At 39.4% G+C, this 20,064-nt stretch overlaps 2 protein-coding genes and 1 long non-coding RNA gene across 5 annotated transcripts in view; 1 reads left to right on the forward strand and 2 right to left on the reverse strand.

Moving 5' to 3' along the window:
- The window catches only part of syn2 (synapsin II), a 90,335-nt gene extending 87,590 nt beyond the window's left edge, over positions 1-2,745 (reverse strand). Inside the window, exon 1 of the mRNA XM_023954875.1 lies at positions 1,684-2,745. Within this exon, the coding sequence (XP_023810643.1) occupies positions 1,684-2,120 (437 nt within the window). The 5' untranslated portion in view covers positions 2,121-2,745. The remainder of the gene's footprint in view (positions 1-1,683) is intronic.
- A 3,665-nt stretch (positions 2,746-6,410) lies between these two features.
- LOC110015107 lies at positions 6,411-10,788 on the reverse strand. Of its 2 annotated transcripts, XR_002290190.1 has the most exons (3): positions 10,461-10,788; positions 8,607-8,691; positions 6,411-6,533 (listed from the first exon to the last, which is right to left on the reverse strand). It is a non-coding gene; the product is annotated as an uncharacterized LOC110015107 (long non-coding RNA). The 2 variants fall into 2 exon arrangements; XR_002290189.1 differs by lacking the exon at positions 6,411-6,533 and having other exon boundaries at positions 6,844-8,691.
- Positions 9,907-17,680, forward strand: tamm41 (TAM41 mitochondrial translocator assembly and maintenance homolog). 2 transcript variants are annotated; one of them, XM_020703149.2, is made up of 8 exons: positions 9,907-10,559; positions 10,797-10,979; positions 13,173-13,265; positions 13,408-13,558; positions 14,858-15,003; positions 15,867-15,972; positions 16,195-16,257; positions 16,957-17,680. In XM_020703149.2, exons 1-8 carry the CDS (start codon positions 10,422-10,424, stop codon positions 17,046-17,048), a joined length of 972 nt encoding a protein of 323 aa, XP_020558808.1. In that variant the 5' UTR covers positions 9,907-10,421; the 3' UTR covers positions 17,049-17,680. The 2 variants fall into 2 exon arrangements, with proteins under 2 accessions (XP_020558808.1, XP_004068698.1); XM_004068650.4 differs by having other exon boundaries at positions 9,966-10,559; positions 15,807-15,972.
- The last annotated feature ends 2,384 nt before the right edge of the window (positions 17,681-20,064 follow it).

The following is a 20,064-nucleotide window of genomic DNA, read 5'->3' on the forward strand; positions in this document are numbered from 1 at the left end:
TGAAGACATCCTGGAAACATACTCATGCAAATATGAATGACATTATGAAAGCCTTAGTCAAAAGTCGCTCTTACGAGGGAATATGGGGTGTCGGCAGGCGAAAAATGGGCAAACCTGTATAGAGCACGGAAACCTACAGGACATATTGCTGTTTGAGCATATTTTTTTATGGACATCCTTTGAGCGACAGGTTGTAGTGAGCACATATGCAACATGCAAGGGTAAGTATGGGTGAAGAAGGTGAGACCCAGGCGTTTTTTACAGATTTTTCCTTTTTCAACACCCCAAATCCTGTGCACTGTGCAAGAAACCCATTAGTGTTGTTCATGTGAAAAGTGCTCGCTCTTTGCATGCTCCTTAAATGCTTCTTGCATGCAACCTGACATTACAAATTAGGAAGTTAGGTAATAGTGCACTTTCTGTCGGGATCCTACGACTGTCCTACGGGCACTTACGTATAACTACACAACCAGTGCCTGCAGCATTTGAGGTATTATTAAGGAGCCAGAGCAGGCACCTTAATGAAGCCTAGAATGCAGCGTAAGAGCACCGTATGACAGCATCACTCGTACGTCATAAGTGCGTGCAACTTACATGATCCTTACAGACACTACACAATACACTCCCCACACACATTAATTTAGTTTATAAAATCCAATCATCACCCTATAACACCACGCACATGCAGGCTTTAAACCTCATCCTGGACTAGATTTTCAAAGCCTTTGTCATTGAAGGGTTGATTAATTTTCTTCTGAAGCATAAAAAGTTCAGATCCACTCTCCAGATGTTTTAGCAGCTTTTGACAGAGGCTGTTGTCACCCTTAATTTTATGAGTACTGCTGGACAGATATTGCCTCATCATAACTCGATGAAGCATCCATTAGACAAAAAAAAGGTCAAAACTGTTTCACGCAGCCTCGTCCTTTTTAGCCATGGCATCCAATAAAAGGTTCACAAGATAAAGCCACATCCAGATATTGACACCTCAGAACAACTGTGAAATCTATCATCAAACATCCATTCACACATACACACAGAAAATAGAAAAAAAATACGGGTCAGAAGATTCTATTTTGTCAAGACAGACCTCTGCGGGCGAGATAAAATTGCTTGGGGTTGCCTTTCATTTGGATAACATTATGTTTTATTTAGAGGAACGTGCATTTTCATATGACCAAAATGTCCCAGTGGACAGCACAACAGTCACATCCTGTCCAGCAACTCCTGCAAGCAAGGGAGGGAAACTGATGCCTTTTAGCAGTCGCTCTCAAAGGCATTTTATTGAAAGAATGAATACAGCGTGTTGCAGAGGTGAAGCCTCATGGAGGAAGGTAGGCGACACTGCTGGGTGGTGAGATGTGTTAATTTAAACCCTACAGAAAACCTGCCTTGTCTGTTTAGTTTTTTCTGTTCTTCAAAGCAAATTTCATTAAATGAAACTGAAACGTGTTGGTTAAATTGATTTCATTTTTATGAAACCACTCAGAAAAATGCTAATCAATCAATATTAACAACAAGCACTCACTCTTCATTAGACAGGATGTTTTTAATGGTAAAATATGTTCTCCTTGGCTGATTATGATGCAAATATTTTATATTTCAGGCATTAATGAATCTTCCAAATACTCAAATACAGTTCACTTAGCAGTGACACTTAGACAACTGCCATCTTCCACTTACCACTCATGCTGAGGCTCATCAATCACCAGCAGAATCTTGAACTTCTTGGAAAGGGAAGGTGAGGGGGCTGACTGCTCCACAAATCCGGCAGCAGAAGCAGCCGTCTGTTTGACCGCGTTGGTGATGGAGCTGAAGGAGCTGAAGAAACCAGATGAACCACCAGAGGACTGGGCCTGCTGAGGCTGCTGGGCCAGCTGGGATGGACGCCGCTCCTGGGATGCAGGGGAGCTTGCTGGCGCCTGGGATGGTGCCGGAGCTTTGGTTGGGGACTGGGCAGGTACAGGAGCTGTGGCAGGGGCTGCACCCTGCTGGGGGGGAGAGGATGCCGTGGGGGGTGGTGGAGCAGGTGGGTCAGGCCTTTGGAGATCTGTCATGTAGCCATTGGGCAGGTTGGACATGAAGCTGCTGTCGGAAAGACGACGCCGAAGGAAGTTCATGGCTGCAGTTGGATGGTTGGTCTCTCAGGCTTCTTCTTCTTTTTTTTCCCTTCTGCGTTCCTTTGAATGTCCAGACTGAATGGAGAGCAGTAACTGAGGCAGACTGGACCGGAGGTTAGATGAATGACAGGGTACACAAAGCAGTCCAAATGGTGGAGAGATGTGTGATGGAGAGCTGCTCCTCTGTTGACTGAATGAGGAGCAGGGAGGGATGGATGTAGCGATGAAACAGCTTTGGTCCAGACTTCAAGAGACAGCTCCCCAAAGTGCTGCTACGCCAGCAGAACAGCGCGTGTGCGTGGTGTTCCACCTCCTCAGCCTCACGCTTCCAAATGTGTGACGTGTGAGATTGTGGATCTGCTTGCAAGAGAGAGGTGTGGTGTCGCCCCCCGTCGGTGAGGTGTCGGTGCCCCCCCCCTTCTTCACTCAGCCTTCCTGCCTCTTAAGCTGCTGCAGGCTGAATGTGCTCAGGAGATGCTGCCGTCTGTTTATCTCACCCCTTCTTCCGCTCACGCTTTCCTCCTGCTCTTTTCCTCTCTTACTCACAGCCTGCTGCCCCCTCCCCCTCTCCTCCTTCTCTCGCTTGTCATCCTCCTGCTACATCACAAACGATGCTCCAGTGTTGTGCTGCAACACTGTAGTGCTGTGTGCCGTGTGCAGCCGGAGAGGGTGTTTCCTGGAGGCAGGCATTAGGTGGAGTTCCATACATCCTGCAAGCCTGACACTCTTCTTTTACCATCCGTCTTTCTACCATTTCCACAACCTCTCTAAATCCCAGGTGTCATGTAAAGCGGATGAACCAAGGCTTAGTAGAAGATGCACACATGGATCTAATGGGCATGTGCGATTACACCCAATGTCGGTGCACACTGCTAAGACAAACTGAGAATAATTGGCAAATTGGGCAAACAGTGGCGCCTGGTGGCCAGAAACACCGTAACTTCTGCACACTTTGAAACATGCCTAAAGTGCATTGGTTTAGTAATATAACATTTAACATCTGGTTCTAAAGTGTTTCATTCTAAACCCAAACATTTGTAATCAAAAAATTATACATTTAGTGTCTTTCATGTTTGTTTTTTTCAGAAGCTGCAGATTCAAAATGAATCTCAATGCAACTTCCCTTGAGTTTTGGGTTTAAAGACCTCCTGGTTACAGGCTACACACTGCAGGGGGCAAGGAACAACTGCGGGGGGGAAAAACATCTTTAATACTCCATCATTACACTGATGACAGGAAATATGGAAGAAAGCCGCCACGGTTTTTCAAAGTATAGATGTAACCAAATAAATGTAATATTTTGGACTTCATATTTTTTACACTGTAAATCCACATTTTTCCACCTGGACTCTAGTTGTTTTCACGTATGAATTGCGGTGATAGTTTTTTATGGATTAAAGTTTGTGGGGAAAAAATCAATAACATAAACCTTTATAAACTTTTTAGATCTGATTTCTCTGTTTTGGATTGATGAAACTTCATGTAGCTATCGATTTATGTGTCAGTGCCTTTCAGTACAAACAAGCGAACCAGAGATCATCTTGAAAGACGCCATACACATTTTTCATGAAAGAGATTATCTAAATCCTTACAATGCGACCAAAACGTTATGTCTCTGCTGTATAATCTTATCAGATTATGTTTTAATTAGTTGAATGTGAACATTTTTAAAAATTAAAGATCCAAAGATATCAAAATGCATTGCAACCACTACAATAATTTACAATGAACACGAAAAACATTCACATATCGCTGGTTCTTCATCTTGTAATACAAATCATTTTCCACAGAGTGTGACACGTTTTCCTGACTACAGTTTTCTCCTCCTGTATCTAATCTTTTTCTGTGCCTGACTTCATTATGCATTCACTACGTGATGCTATAAGTGGAACAAAATTGCCAAATGCCATCAGTAAAAGCAGCCTGCATCCAAAATGTTTGCTGCTTTAAGCCTTAACAAAAATGCCTGAGGATGAAAGGACAAAGAGAGAAAGAGAAGGAAGATTATTCAAGCGGGAAGAAAATCCCACACACGTCTGAGCAGCATTAAAGAGCACAGTATGGAGTTAAGACACTGCAGTACAGGAGAGGAGGAAAGAAAAAACTTCAGTTTAGTGCTATTACCTTTTATTTTTCTAACATTTAAATATTTCCAAGATGCAATCTTGCATTAGTCCATTATGGGATTGATTCATCACCAAGGAACATTTATTTAGCGCTAATTGATTGAAATGCATTATTTAACCTTTTTCCCAGACAGCTTGATATGATTGGGGATCATAGAATTATCGATTGGAGATTAATTCTGTTTAGATATCTGCATGATAATCCATAACCACGTCACCTTCTTTCCACCTCTGATGCAGAAGTCAATATATGGAAACTGAGCTTTGAAGTTCAGCGCATTCTCTATGTCCTTTCCATGTGCGTTTTCATAAGTGTTTCTTGCGTTGGCCGTTCGTTGATGTGCGCAGATATCCGTTTAGGGTCTTGGCTGATGGCTCTTTATGCGAATTCTGTTTTCCGCTGTTCTAAATTTTTTTATCAGTTGAGAATTACGCAATATAAGTGTATTTTACATAGTTTATATGCAATTATTGGGTAAATCATATGCAATTGAGTGTGATTTTTGCGAGATGGATACGTAAATTTGTGGCTTTCCACAACCCTTCCATGTATGTTCACACATGTATCCCTGATGTGTAACTTTTTTATTGCGTACAAGGAGCACATATGACATTACGATGGTGCAATTGCCGCACCAACCACTTATGAATAGCATGTAATAACAATAATCAAGCACGATTCCTGCACACTCACGTATTTGTGACGGGTATATAAATCGACCTTTCACACTTCAGTCTAGACGGTGCCGTCTATGCGGACACACCTCTATGCATTCAGCTTCAGAAGACATCACCATGAACCCCCAAAGGCGAGAAGTGCTGCTTAATAACCAACTGGTCCATCTCCAGCAGCCCCTGATTAGGAGGCAGAGAAGGAGAAGTCAGTCCTTGGATCGGACGTAAAGTCCTTAATGTTTACGTGTTCTTTTCATGGTTTATTCTTGATACTTCAGTGAAAATTTCATGTAAAGACCACAACTTTTCTCCTTTTTCTATGTATATTCACATATGACCAATTTCATCCGTGCACTGTCCACAAAATGTTCCAAGTGGCTGTGTGACGCAGCTTAAAATATCCTTTTGACCTACGAAAACAAAACTAAAATGAAGAAAAAGGGATCTAATTTTTCAATGACTGCATAGTTTAAAACATGCAAAGATGCAAGATTAACTTCTGAAGCAAGTCGGGATGAGTCAGTGTGGGGAGCTGTGCTTAGTCAACCAAAAGAGAGTCAGAGTGTGTCGCAGAGGCAGTGTGAACTGCAGTCACATCCCAAACTAACATCACCTAACACCTCCCTTACATGACAGTGGAGCACAAAACGTGACCCATTTCTAGAAAGCCTTTGTGGGAAGTCTGAAAAGAAAAATCAAACAGGAGGCAAACCATGAAATGAAGCTTTAACTGTTTGTTTTCACAAATGATTGATAGATTTAAATAGGTCCTTTGATTTTCAAATGGTTGGCTTAACCCTTGTGCTATCCTAGACACTTTACCATTGGGAGTTGGGTCATCTAGACCCACTAGACAGTGCTCTGAACCTTTTTTCTTTAATGCTTTGTGATCTTCACTGGTGTCCATTGATTACATGAAATCTTTCCACCTTCATCCACTTTTGTCATGGTAGGAATAACACGTCGATGTAAGGCTGGGGTCATCTAAGATAGCACAAGGGTTAAAAAATGTATTTTTTAAATGCTGCAGGAAGAAATAGTTGGAGTTAAGAGAGAGCATCAAGTTCTGTGTTGTTGCTTTGCAAAAAACAAACAAAAATAATTAAAATAGAATTGGATTATTTATTTATTTTTTGGTTTTTTTTGTCTAGACTAGAACTAATTAAAATAGAATTGGATGCTGCACGGTGGCGCAGTGGTTGGCGCTCTTGCCTTAGAGCAAGAAGGCCCCCAGTTCAAGTCCCGGCTGGGGGACATGAAATACACAACATCAATGGGGGACCTTTCTGTGTGGAGTTTGCATGTTCTCCCCGTGCATGCGCGGGTTTTCTCCGGGATCTCCAGCTTCCTCCCACTGTCCAAAAATATGCTTCATAGGTTGATTGGCAACTCTAAATTGTCCATAGGTGTGAGTGTGAGAGTGAGTGGATGTGTGATTGAGGATATTCTACCCTGCGACAGACTGGCGACCAGTCCAGGGCATCCCTTGCCTACGCCCAAGTGGCCGGGATAGGCTCCGGCAACCCCGTAACCCCGAAAGGGAATAAACGGTAAAGAAGATGGATGGATGGATAGAATTGGATGAACCCAAAGAGTTTCCAGTATTTCTCTCCTGCAACAAGATCAAATGCACATAGGAATAATCTCAAGATGTTTGCACACATCTCTGTCTGCACAAGACACAGATATGCATACAGAAAACTGAGCCCTTCAGAATAAAAGCCTTTGTCTCAAATGGCTTTGCTGAGAGTTCGCATGAGAAAAATTCAAGGTTTAATGGCTCAGTGGTAATCTAAATGATTATTATTGCTGATGTACTTGCCTGACCAAGCAACTCCTTCTGCCAAAGTAAAGCACTTTTTTAAGTATTTGTATGAAAGGGATGTGAATGCAAGAAGAAGTAATTCCATAACAGAACATGGTCAGGATGTGGGAGTGTTTTTTTCAATTACCATTCATGCATAAACACAACACACTCTCAATAACACAAGGTGAATGATGCGCAATATAATCAGATGTGCTTTTTGCATGCCTGGAAAGAGCAACAGGTCGCCCTGACATGGTGTTACCTCTCCTCTATAGTGTTACCTCGGTAATCTGATGAAACTATAGCATTTTAGAGCCATACTAAAATCCTCGATACATCTGTGATATACTTGAACTGACTTTTGACCACCTGCAGTGGAAATAAATGAAGCAGAGCAAAGCTGATGCAGAAATAGTACAGTGTGAAACAGAGAACACTTGAAGTTATCCACATTTCCTTTCATAAAACAAAAGTCTGATTCAACCAGAGCTTTTAGAGTAAAAGACTAAGCCTTTTTTTGTTGCTACTTTTTTCTTCTTGTATTTGAAATGTGCATCTGATACAACACCTAACTATAAAAACAGATGGGTTTTCTATGATGAACATTTCAGCTTGAATCACAGAGTTATGGTCACAGAAGACTGGAACAAATGTCTGCAGCAAAATGTCTATGAAATAATGATCAGTGAAGCTACTTTGCAACACACTCTGGTGAACATGTGAAGCTGGCAAAAAACACGTCACTTCAGTTCTGTGGGGTTGAAAGGACGTTTTTTTTCTTCCCACACAAGGTTTCTTTGTTCCGTACATTTTAGAAAGAGCAGGAAACAAAACAACAAAATTTGTCATGACAACAAGTAAGATAGCGAGGCTCGCTAAAGTAACAAGGAATCAAATTCATCAATATACCATAACATATGTTTAAACTTTACGATTTGCAGAGACACAAAGTGTTATTACATACCATAAATATATATCGGATGCAGCACATTTTATTGAATCGGCTTATTGTAAAAAAAAAACAGGGCATGAGAACCGAAAATCAGAAAATTCTACCTGCAATGCAAAAAAATGCAGATGCTGATGGGACGTAACTATATAACTGATTTGAAATGGAATGTAATAGATCAAAATTCCCTTTGTGCAAAAAGCTACAGAAACATTAAGAGCCACACAGTCCCCACTCATTTGAGGTAGAACTAAATGTTCAATCAAGAATTGGAACTATTCTATTTTTTAACAAAATTAAACAAACATGGGGACTAAAAGACTTTTCAAATACCTCATGGTGATTTAGTTCCAAACACATTAGCTAATTATTGACATTAAAGTTTGTTAAAAAAAAAAGACATTTACAAATTCAAATACAACATCAACACTTGGATTATTTATGCAAATTTAGTAATCTGTCTCAGTAAATTTTTGTTTTACTAGCCTCTGTCAGAAACTGTAAATGAAAATACTGACGCAGTGGTGCAGACAGCCTTTTTTTTTTACTGTGGACGTTTTCTTTTGATGCACCCTCACTGGGTCCAGGCAGCAGTGACCATCACCATGGCAACAGGCATGCAAAAATTTGAAAAAATCTTGATGTTTCTACCTGTTGTTTTCCATGGGTTTACTGACATGTGTGTTCATGGACAGGAGTGATTTTGGTTTGATGGAATAAAAGAATTCAAATTACGGACTCAAAGAAGGATTTTCTTTGAACATGCAAATCTTTTGCAGTTTTAACATCTTCAGGCAGCATTTTTAACTGTCACGGTCCTGTAAAGAGCTAGTATCATAAGATTAGGTCATGGAAGAAATAAGCAATTCTAATTACGGTAGCTATAAGTTTAAAAGGCCTAAAACACTGAGATTTTGCAAAGCCTTTACCTGATGGCAAATACATTTAATTTTTCCTTCCACCTCCAGCAAGGGATTTAATCAGAGGACACCCCCAAGACAGATACTTCAATCTCTGTAAAAAAATAAAAAATAAATCAACAAATGTACAACTAAATTTCAACCACTTTAAAGTACAAGAATAGGAACTGAGATTGGGTTAAAAAACAGAGCATGCAACAAAATAGGAAACTGCTACTCTAGATGCTAAAGAAAATAATAAAGCTTTATGGATAAAGACTTGGGACCAAATACAGTTTAAAAAAGTCGAATTCTATAAAATAACAGTTTGATTCTTGCAACAGTTTTAATGGTTGTTTCACAAAAACTAGCTCTATAATTTCTCAATTTCTAAAGGCAACTGAAGACAGCTGTGAATGATCACTAACCTAAAGCTGGTGTGACTGACTGATGGGTAAACTTAATATTTTGAGAAAAAATAAAATAAAATCATAAATCCAAATCCAAATGGATTTCCAAGCATTTACTGAAATGCAGTTAAGCTGCATTTATTATTTTTAGCAATGAAAATAACATCACTTTACAAAGCTTGGCTCACTAAAGCTCCTTAAAATAGTTGTTTCTGTTTAAATTCTGTTAAAACGCTGCTTTTAAAATGGTCCAAGGATTTGAAAAAATCACGTATGGAAATAAACTATGAGAAATATTAATGTTGTTTATGTGAACATATTTTGTAAGTTCAGTTAAACAGAAAAAAAAACATTAAAACTAAACAGTCTTTGAGCTATGGAAGGGCTTTCACACTGAGACTGAGCTTGTTAGTCAGGATTTAGTGACCTTCCCGTTGTCTAGTTGGGTGAGAAAAATTACTTCCAACGATTAGAAGAGAGATAATGTTTTTCACAGTTTCATAGAAATCCCACAAAAAGCTGGACTGCCAGTCGTCATGAATCTACATTCATTATTAATGTATTCAATTAAGTGTGAAAAGTGGAACTATAACAGTACAAGCTGATGTAGTTAAAAAGATTTATTGCTTTCAATAAGAATTTTTTTCTCCAAATTCTTTTTTCCATCGTATTTGTGTTTAAATTAGGATGAACAGCATCTGCTTCTGTACAATTTTCAGACTCTAATTTTATTAGCTATTATTAAATGTCTTATGTAATTAGCAATGCAGCCATCACAGGAGAAGTTAATAATATGAGTGCTGATCATCCTCCTGTCGGCTAATCAGTTTCAGATTCACCTTTTCTTTTAATATTAAACGTCACATGCAATAAAACAAAAACAGAAATATAATGTAATTCCTTTATTTTTAGCAAACCGCTGTGCTTAATCAGCAAAACACATTTTACATGTGAGGTACACAATCACACACATGCACACAAGTACACAAAATAAAGGTGGAATGTGCATTTGTCATACAAGGAGAGCTTAAAAATATAAAAAAATAAATTAAAAATGGTCTAAAATTTATATTACAATGTAATAGTTGTCATTCTTACGCAAACAAAGTGCTTCTATGCTGCCTCCATTTTTACCATTCAATGTACCGTAAACTCAATTTCCCATCATACCCTACTCCGCGGTGGAATCCGTGACGCATATTTTAGTCGACCGTGTGGCAGAGAACTGACCCGTCCAAACTGAGCTGACTGTCTGTAATAAAACCCTTTTTTTCTTGTCATGCAAAATAGTTTCGCTGACACGTAACGTGACTAAACTTTCTATTCACTGAGATGCGTCGCCTACTTTACCCGAGAGCTACTTTGTTTTGTTGTTTATTTAGTTCCCTGTAGCGCAAGGATACACAGCTCAGCAGCAGTAGTAGTTCGTTCCAACATGAGTCTTCCAGCTCTGCACAACACCGGCGTGCTTTACCGGAGAATCCTGGCCCAGTTCCCGCAGGACATCAGCGTGGCTTTCGCATACGGCTCCGGTGTTTTCCAGCAGCATGGCATCAGCCAAGGTCAGATGGAGGTAAGAGGAGGTGACGGACAGCAGGCGGCACACCGGCATCACGAAGCTGGAGCAGCCTGTCAAAATAAGAGCCGCTGGTCTGCTCCAAGGATTAACCAAGGAGGATCATTTTTGTTAACTTGATTACCATTATAACGAACCTAAAACTGAGTAATGACATAGCTGTATTAGTATGCATGTATGTAGGATGCTATGTTCAGACATTTAATGCGTGTGCATGTTTGTGTCTGCGCTCAGAAAAACATGCTGGACTTTGTGTTTGCTGTGGACGACCCAGTGACATGGCACACCATGAATCTACTGCAGAATAGGAAGCATTATTCCATCCTCAAGCTGTTGGGTCCTGCCATGATCAGCTCCATCCAGAGCGATTACGGGGCTGCGGTTTACTACAACACCTTGGTGCCTGTGGATGGAAGGGTAATAAGCTTGTGGTTTGTTTTTGTTTTTTTTATAATTCACCTGTTTTTCTTGGTGGTAATGTTTTAATTAAATTCAATAGATTTCAGTCAAAAGGAATAATTTTTTACAGTGATCCCTGGTGTTTAGAAGAGGCGTCTGGAACCTGAGGTTGAAGAAAAATCAAATGTTTTTCATTTGAAAAAGGAACGTAGTTGTTAAGCAAAGGAAAACAGTCAACAAAGTCTAACTTTATTTGACTCATTCACAAACAACTAAAGCACAGTCCATACGATTCTGCCAGGCTCCTGACTACAGTACCCATAATGCTCCTATATGATTAATCATGCGGCTATTATTTTTCGTGCCACACACGCACAACATTAATCCATAATGTGCACCAGATTATAAAGTGGACTGTCCATTTTTGAAAAAGGTTTAGGGAATTGAAGCACGTCTTAAATTTACATTAAATACTGTATGGGTAGCTTCGTTAGCTCTGATTTAATTTTGGTTAAGTTTACAAACTCAAGGCTAAGAAGCTGTCAAAAGTTACAAACCATTTCATATTTAGAAAAAAACAAACTATTTTGCTCCTTCTGTTTGTTTAATTCATGCCAAAACACTATAGTTCATTTATTATTTTATCATAATAGTTACAATAATGTAAATACTAAGCAGTGCCGCACTTTTCTACAGGGTGGAGTAAAACTTTGTGGCTCCTACTGAGTTGTGGTCAGAGACAATCTGAACTACATTAAATGACTCTTTAAGATTTGAAGGTTGCAGACCCTTCATTTATGGCCGTGTCACACAGCCACTACGTATATTTTCCACACATGACACTTTGGTCTTTCGTGAGACATGCGTGACGTACGTAATTCATACGTGTTTCTTGCGTTTGTCGATGTGTTCAGATGTCCGTCCAGGATTTTATTTGACGGGTGGTTACGTGAATTCGGTTTTGAGCTGTTCGAAATTTTGGGTCGGTTAAGAATTTCACAGTTTACGGGTAGTTTATATACAATTATTATGCAAATCTTGCGTAATTGTGGGCGACTTTTTGTGAGATGCGTACGAAAATTTGTGGCTTTCCACGACAGTTCCACGTTTTTTTTTTTTTTTAAATGATTTATTTCAAGCAAATTAATTAGAAATAATACACAACAGCAATATAAACATCAGTTATACATTCATACAGTAACTAATAAAACTTAGGATAATTAGACATATTAATAAATATTGCTTGAAAGGGAGTGGAAGGAAGCGAACTTATATAATCCCACCCCGTTATACAATAACCATTTTATTACATGATTTATCAATATCCGGGTCCCACTTTTCATCAGACAGAATTAAAAATCATAAGATATCGATAAAGCACATGCCAAAGATGAATTACTTAAGTATTACATCAAAAATAACTATTTTAGAAATCAACATGGGAAATGCAGATCAGTCATCTGAACTATATGCAGATTATGTTACTTATAAAAGCCATTCATATGAATAAAACATAATACTATATCAGTAAAGTAGACACAACACTGTTTCAGGAATTTTCATAGCAAAATTTCATCAAGTATCAAAAGTTAAAAACATGTGCAAAATTATGCTACATTAGGAAAGATTTTTGAATCAATTTATCAATTTTTGGAGAAAGTGAAGTAATATCATTAAAAGTCAATCAATTTAACAATTTTCAATGAGGTCTTCGTATTCCTGGGGTTTCTTCGGGGGCATGGTCAGCTCTCTTTTTTGGGGAAAATCAACCTTTTAAGTAATTTGAAGATAGTTGTATTCGCGTCCTGCTGTGTAACCCGGAACCGGAAACCGGAAACGTATGTCTGAAAGACTTTTCACACATGTACTACTTATTTATAACTTTATTATCGCATACGGGGGCACATATCAGGTTAAAATGACGTAATTGGTGCACAAATCACTAATGAATTGCATATAAACAAAGCAATATATTCGTACTTGGTCTGTGGTTTTAACTTGATTCTTTCGTGGTACATCTGTGAAACTTTCACGAATATTCATGTGTGACCAATTTTATCTGTGCCGTATGCACAAAATGTACGTAGTGTCTGTGTGACAACGGCTTCAGTAAATGATATTTCCTCTTATTCTGCTTTTTTCATTCCTACTTTATTTGAGTCCACGCCACTGAATTTAATCAAATGAGTGTAAACATGCTCCTCCCTCCAGATGATCAAATATGGTGTGATAAGTACAGAGTCACTGATTGATGACCTGCTGCATTGGAAGACCTTGTATGTCGCTGGACGTCTTCACAAGCCGGTGAATATGCCAAACATTTAAATCACTTTAACCATTTTTAAATAAAAAGTCACATAAAAACACACTTCAGACTTTTATCTTTTAGTGTTTGCATAAATGTGGGCATTCATGCTCATAGTAGTTGTTCTGTACTCCTGTGCAGGTGAAGATGCTGGCGCAGAATGAGAATGCAAAGCTGAGGGCCGCTCTGGTTTCCAACCTGAAGAGTGCGGTGACGGCCTCCATCCTCATGCTGCCTGAGAGCTGCTCCGAGGATGACCTCTTCCTGCAGATTGCTGGACTTTCATATGCTGGTATATGGTTGTAGTCTCACTATAAAGTGACATAAACAGCGTTACATGGAAAATAATAAAATAAGATAAAAGGTCAATTGAACAAGAATAAAAACTAGGAAACCAAAAAAAAGGAAGTGGAGTAAAATATAGATTAATCTTAGTGAATGGAAAAGTACAGACATAGCAAAATAGGCATTATATACATAGGCCAATCATTTTGTGTGTGTACAGTTCTCTGCGTCTTAGAACAGCAAATAGCTGCAATACCACAGCTTCCATGACATCCATGACAGGTACTCAGTTTCTGTCATTGCTTTCAGATAAGGGATGACAACAGCAGACATGATTGGAGAACTTGTGCAGATGACACATTGGCTACCTGATGGAACACCCTGCTGTGTGTAGCCTAAGGAGAACAAGAGCATTGCCACTTCCTGCAGGCATTGGATCCCAATGTTTTTATACCAAAAACATTGTTCATCAACTCCTATTGCACATTAAAGTAACTTTTAGAAGGCTTTTAGCTCACATTAATGTTAGTCTAAAACTGAATTGCATTACAGTTTACTAGCTGTATTGAGTAAAGTATATAAACTTACATGAAGTTATTCAGACAAACAGTAAAAAGGGCCAACCATTGATAAATGTGCTATATGTAGCAACAACAACTTTTTCTTTATTTCATAAATATTATCAATAAAAAGCATTAAAAGCTGTGAAAAATGTAACTATAGTTCTAATTTGAACATTTTCTGAGAGGTGACCTAGGATTTGGGTTAAAAAACTGAGGTGGTGTGTGGAGTTAGTTTTGTGCTAAGCGTTGCTCAGTACGGCCCTGTATCCACATAGTGTCTGAGCCAAATTAATAGTGGCAGCAGTTTATTTCATTTTAAATAATTAAATCTGGACAAATTATTTAAGGAGAACCTAATTTGATGGTTATCTGTCTTAAAACTTTCAATGCAAAACTCTGTCAGAAATTCTTCTTCTTTAGGTCTTTGGAGAGCTTTGAAATAAATTAGTCAGAGTAAGGATGCAGTCGACTGGATGGAGACAGATTTATTGTTTTGTTGATCCACTGACTGTTATGAGTATATGAACATGGGAGTGCTTAGTGTAAACGGGGATGTGAGCATGCAAATGGGACACTTTCATTTCTAACTTCAAACAGGATATGCGTTAATGTCCTATAAGTCAGTACTCGTACCATATGAGGGAAACTAATGGGAATGATATCAGAGAGAACATTTCTCTGACTGTTTTTATGTCTTTTGGACACCAACAGAACAGAAACCAATTGATTTGTTTGTTCTAAAGGCGACTTTAGGATGGTGATTGGAGAGGACAAGTCCAAGGTGGCCAACATCGTCAAAGACAACATGCAGCACTTCAAGACTCTGTACAGCAACATCCTACGGGACTGCCCACAACTCGTCTACAAGCCTCAGCAAGGAAAACTCGAGGTTTGATGTGCTCCTTTGCACATTATGGCTTAATAAATCTTATCTTATCTGAACAGACAAATACCGGCCAACATCTACTTGCATTTAGACCCTCAGTTTGTGGTTTGTCTTTTTTTTCTGTTTATGCTTTAAGGCATTTTGCTGTTTGAAAAATCCAGTTATATCCTTTAAAAAAATCTTTGTGTCAACTCAAAACTGTTCCTATTGTCAGTGTTTCTGTGTACTCCAACTGTTCTCAGCACTCCCTTTTACATGAAAGAAATCTTCAGCCCCTGAGGCGGCACACAGCACTGGAAGGACCTGTTCAATGAGTCTGTTGTAGGAGCAGTTAGGCTTTAGTGTACTGGCTTTTGTGAGAGTCCCGTGACTTTGAGGAACACTGTGACTCGCTCCCTGTCAAAAAAGCAGGACATGCATTTAGGAGCAGGTGGCCATGACCATCTATCAAAATGACAAAAGCGTTGATTGAATTCTTTTAGGTGCAGAAAGCTACATTTGAAGCTACAAAGCAACAATGAACAGTTTTGGAGCTTCCCCAAAGAAATGTTTGGGCTTCAGTTGTGAATGTGTTCAATGTCAGCCTATGAAAGTGATGTTATTCTATGCATATGAAACTAGATTTGCTGATAAATCTGTTCTTTTTTGAATTAGCTGTACAACTGTATATTAAATACTATCAATACATGAATAAATATATCACAATAGTGATCTATTTGTTTTTTTAAAAACTGTTGTTATTAGTGCTCACACTTGCCTGGCTTTGTGCCTGTGTTTCTTTTGTGTTGAATTGCGTCACTCTGCAGGTAGACAAAAGCCCTGAAGGCCAGTTTGTCCAGCTAATGGCTTTACCTCGAACTCTCCAGCAAAGAATCACGAAGCTGGTGGATCCTCCAGGAAAAAATCGGGACGTGGAGGAGATCCTGTTGCAGGTGGCGCAGGACCCCGAGTGTGGAGCTGTTGTGCAACAAGGTAAAAATAAATAGGTAAAGAAGATGACCACTCTGTGGGATTACATCAGCTATGGAGAAAAGAAAATTACTCCTGTTTGAGTTAGAAACCATGAATAAAAGTTGGAACATTTACTTATTAGGAGTTTGGTGTCAGTAAAACTAAATGGATTAAGTAAAAAAAAAACAAGCAGATATATCTGCTCACAGACAGTCCTCTAAACGGGTTGATGTTCTTTTACAGGAATCTCATCCATTGTTAAATCCTCCAGTATAACACAGAGCATCAAAGGAATTGCTACAGCTGGTAAGTCAGTCTAAAATCCTGCATTGATCCACTTCTTTTTTAAATGCATTTTCCTTTAAAGACCCTCTCAGATGAAAGTTGTATTTTTTAACATGTTCTTCTGGCTGTTTTCTGATGATGGAGGACATATATCTGAAAATTAAGCCTGAAATTGCATTTCTGATTATTTCTTTAGTGAAATCGTTGTGTTGAATCAGAAGCAGACGAAAAAATGCAGTTGGAAAAAGCTTGCATTTGTGATGTAAAAAATACGCTGGGTGGGCCACAAAGCTTACTGCTCTGAAACTACGACTGTTTTCCTCGTCCGAGCTGACCTCTGGCTCTAAACTGTACGGCTGGATAGCTTCAACATTGCTCGAAATTTTTGTTGCACAGCTAATGTTAAATGGGAGGTGTGAGGGCCTGTAAGCTGGCAGGAGAGGGTGTAAACAGATGGATGATGGGAAATGGAGGTAGGCTTACTCCAGGCCAATAGTCCTGCCCTTAACTCAGAGGCAAATTTCTGATAAACTCTTTCAAAACTGTGTCCTAAAAAATGACACAGTTTTTTTTTGATTTTGGCTAAAAACGGCATAAATATAATTAAAAGACTTCTGGGAACGCTTCAAAGGATCAAAAGATGATCAGAGAGGGACTTTAAAGCTAACGTAGCATAAATTTTAAAGTGTGAAAAGCTACTGCTGTACTTTCTTGCCTCAGGCTTGTGGAAAACGACATCGTACAGCTCCAGAAAGCTGATGAAGATGTGGAGGGGCTCCAGGCGGAAGCCTTCTGTCTCACAGATGTCCTGAACTTGTCTGTCCGCAAACCTGCCTGCAATTGTTTCTGAGATGAGACATGATACTCCAGGAACCACTGTGACTGATCCCATCCTGGTGTCAGGCTGCGCCACAGCCACCTCTGAACTCTTCCTCACTGAACTCATACATACATACTGTACACATTATCGTGTTAAATGTTGCAGTGACGGAGCTATGAGAATAAAAAGAACTGCACAAAGTCTGCAGAAACACAGCCTGAAACATTTACCTCAAGTTCAAAGGAGAACTTTTTGTTGTTTATTTGTCAGAAGTGCATAAAGTTACTCTTGATGGATGATTCTTTCTGGTAAGCTTCACAAAGGCTCTTGTTTTAACACATTCAGATTGACCCAGCTCTGAGAAAAGACAATTCTAACACAATGTTCTGTCTTAAACCCAGCTGTGAAACTTTGTCTTGGTCTTATATTTCCATGTTAATGTTTTATATCCAGCATTTTTTTCCCTTTGCCAAAGATCAGTTTAGAATCACTCATGACCTTTTTTTATCTGGTGCTCATTGGCTGCATTTTCATTTTTTTTTGCCCCTTTAACAGTATGTGCTCTAACACACCTAAAAACCATGTGTTTAATGCACTTTTTAATTAAACAACTACCGGACTCACTTTCTTTATTCCCCTTCTTTGTGTTTTTAATGTTTAGTTTCTGGGAAAAAGTCCCCTGTGCTGAGATTGTTATCTGTAGCACACCCACCCACTTATCCATCTATCCACTGAACCAACCTAATCCCTTTCGAGGTCACAGGGATGCTGGAGCCAACCCAGCGAATGTTGGGCGAAGGTGGGGTACACCCTGAAAAGATCACCATTCAGTGACAGGGACACACACACACACTAGCTCATGTTGGGGCGATTTAAAATCATTAATTTCCCTGTTTTTAGCAGTTTGAGGAAGCCAGAGTATTTATTCCTCTTTCGGCTTTTCCCATCAGGGGTCGCCACAGCGAACAGGTTGCATGGTAAACTTGGCAATGTTTTATGCCGGATGCCCTTCCTGACGCAACCTTCTCAAAGCAACCAGGCTTGGGACCGGCACAGGAGTAGAGAAGGGAACAGGGAGCAGCCCGGATTCGAACCCTGGTTTCAAGGATGGAAGGCGCCGCACACCAGCACGAGCTAAACCGGCTCCTAGTTTGAGGAAGCCAGAGTGCCTGCAGAAAACCCATACACCATGCAAACTTCAAACAGAAAGGTCCCAACCGGGATTTCAACCAGGGCCTCGTTGCTGTGAGGCGATAGCACAAACCATAATGGCCCTAGCACACTTACTTTTTAATTAATTTTATATCCAAAATACTAAAAAAAAAAAAAAAAACTCAAACAAATCCCCAAACCATCATACTGTACATCATTAATTCCTACATAATCTTCATTGATTCATAAAAATAAAGAAACAATAATAATCAAATAAAAGACATAGGTTGTGTCCGAATTCCTTCACTACTAACTATATAGTGTATTGCTATGATAAGAACAAATATTGGAGGTTCCTACTACAGTAATTAAATCATTTCTGATAATGCTTCACTTTTGTCCGAAAGCCCTCACAAATTTTTATTTCATATTCAGCAATTTTCAACACCATTATAATAATCTTCAAAGCAGGACTTTTTCTCCTTGTAGGACTGGTGCGTAGGGTTCTTTTCCCAGGGTGCTTGATGAGCTTTATCAAGTCTGGGTCCTTTGGCAAGACCATTTGCGCTACTGTCTATCTACGTATGTAGCATCAAGAGAGCACAAGTCTCCGTCCCCCTGTACTAGTCCACAGCTCGAATAAGTTACAGGGTTGTTTCAGAAAGGGTATCCGGCGTAAAAATCTCTGCCAAACCACCTGTTCAAATCAGTGAAAGCTCATTCGCAGTGGCCGACCCCTGAAGGGAAATGGTGAAAGGTGAACAAAAACCACTCATGGCATTATGGATCAGATTTTGCTGTTCGTCATTTTCTCTTGGCAATAAACTAACTGTCACCGTCTGCTGTAATAACTACTCTCAAGGATTTTCCAAGATATATTTTAGATAAACAGGTGAGCATTTTATTTTTGTACTATGGTGCCATTGCAATTATAATAATGGATTGGATTTATCTGCGCTTTTCAAGACACCCAAAGTGCTTACATTGTGTCCATCTGCCCTGGGGCAGACTGACAGAGGCGTGGCTGCCATTTTGCACCTACGGCCCCTCTGACCATCACCGGGATCATTCATGTGCATACACACACCAGTGGAGCCACACTGGAGGCAAGGAGGGTGAAGTGTCTTGCCCAAGGACACAACGACATTTTGGCTGGTGGGAGCAGGGATTGAACCGCCAACCCTTCGATCATTGGACGACCTGCTCAACCACCTGTGCCACTGTCGTCCCAATTATTATTGGCAGGAGAGGGTGTACTTGAATAACTTTAATGGAGTTTTCTGTATATAAAAAAACAGCCCCGGGTAGCCCCGTTACTCTGTGACCCCGAAAGGGACAAAACGGGTTTAGAAAGGTGAATGAATATATAAAAATGACATAGGAACAGTTTTTGCAAAATTTAAGAGAAGAAAAGTCTTATAATAGTAAATTCTACCTAGAAAAAATGCAAGGAATTAAAACAAGAAACAAAACTGCTGTGTAAATGCTTTTATTTCTAATGAATTATCTATTTGTATAGTAATGCTTACAACTTTCTTTGATAATAACATTTATTTATCCATGTGTCATTTTTTGAATCAAGTGCATCCAAAAACACAATGGACATACTTTTTATTTTTACACAAAATTAATACAGTCAGCAAGGGTCTTGTGAATTAGAAATAACAAGTAACTAAATGGTAAACAAAGACTAATTAGAGAAAATTAAACAGGAGTTTATGTGACAAATTAAACATGGAAGTACAAAGTTCCACTGTATGGAACAGTTTGGGAGTTTGAATCGGTGCGTCTGCGTCACTGCGTCATGCCGTGTATTTCCTGCCTCCACCACTTCAGTTATCCACCCTGTGTTTTAG

Source organism: Oryzias latipes, chromosome 5, assembly GCF_002234675.1.
Source record: "Oryzias latipes chromosome 5, ASM223467v1".
Taxonomy (NCBI): Eukaryota; Metazoa; Chordata; class Actinopteri; order Beloniformes; family Adrianichthyidae; genus Oryzias; species Oryzias latipes.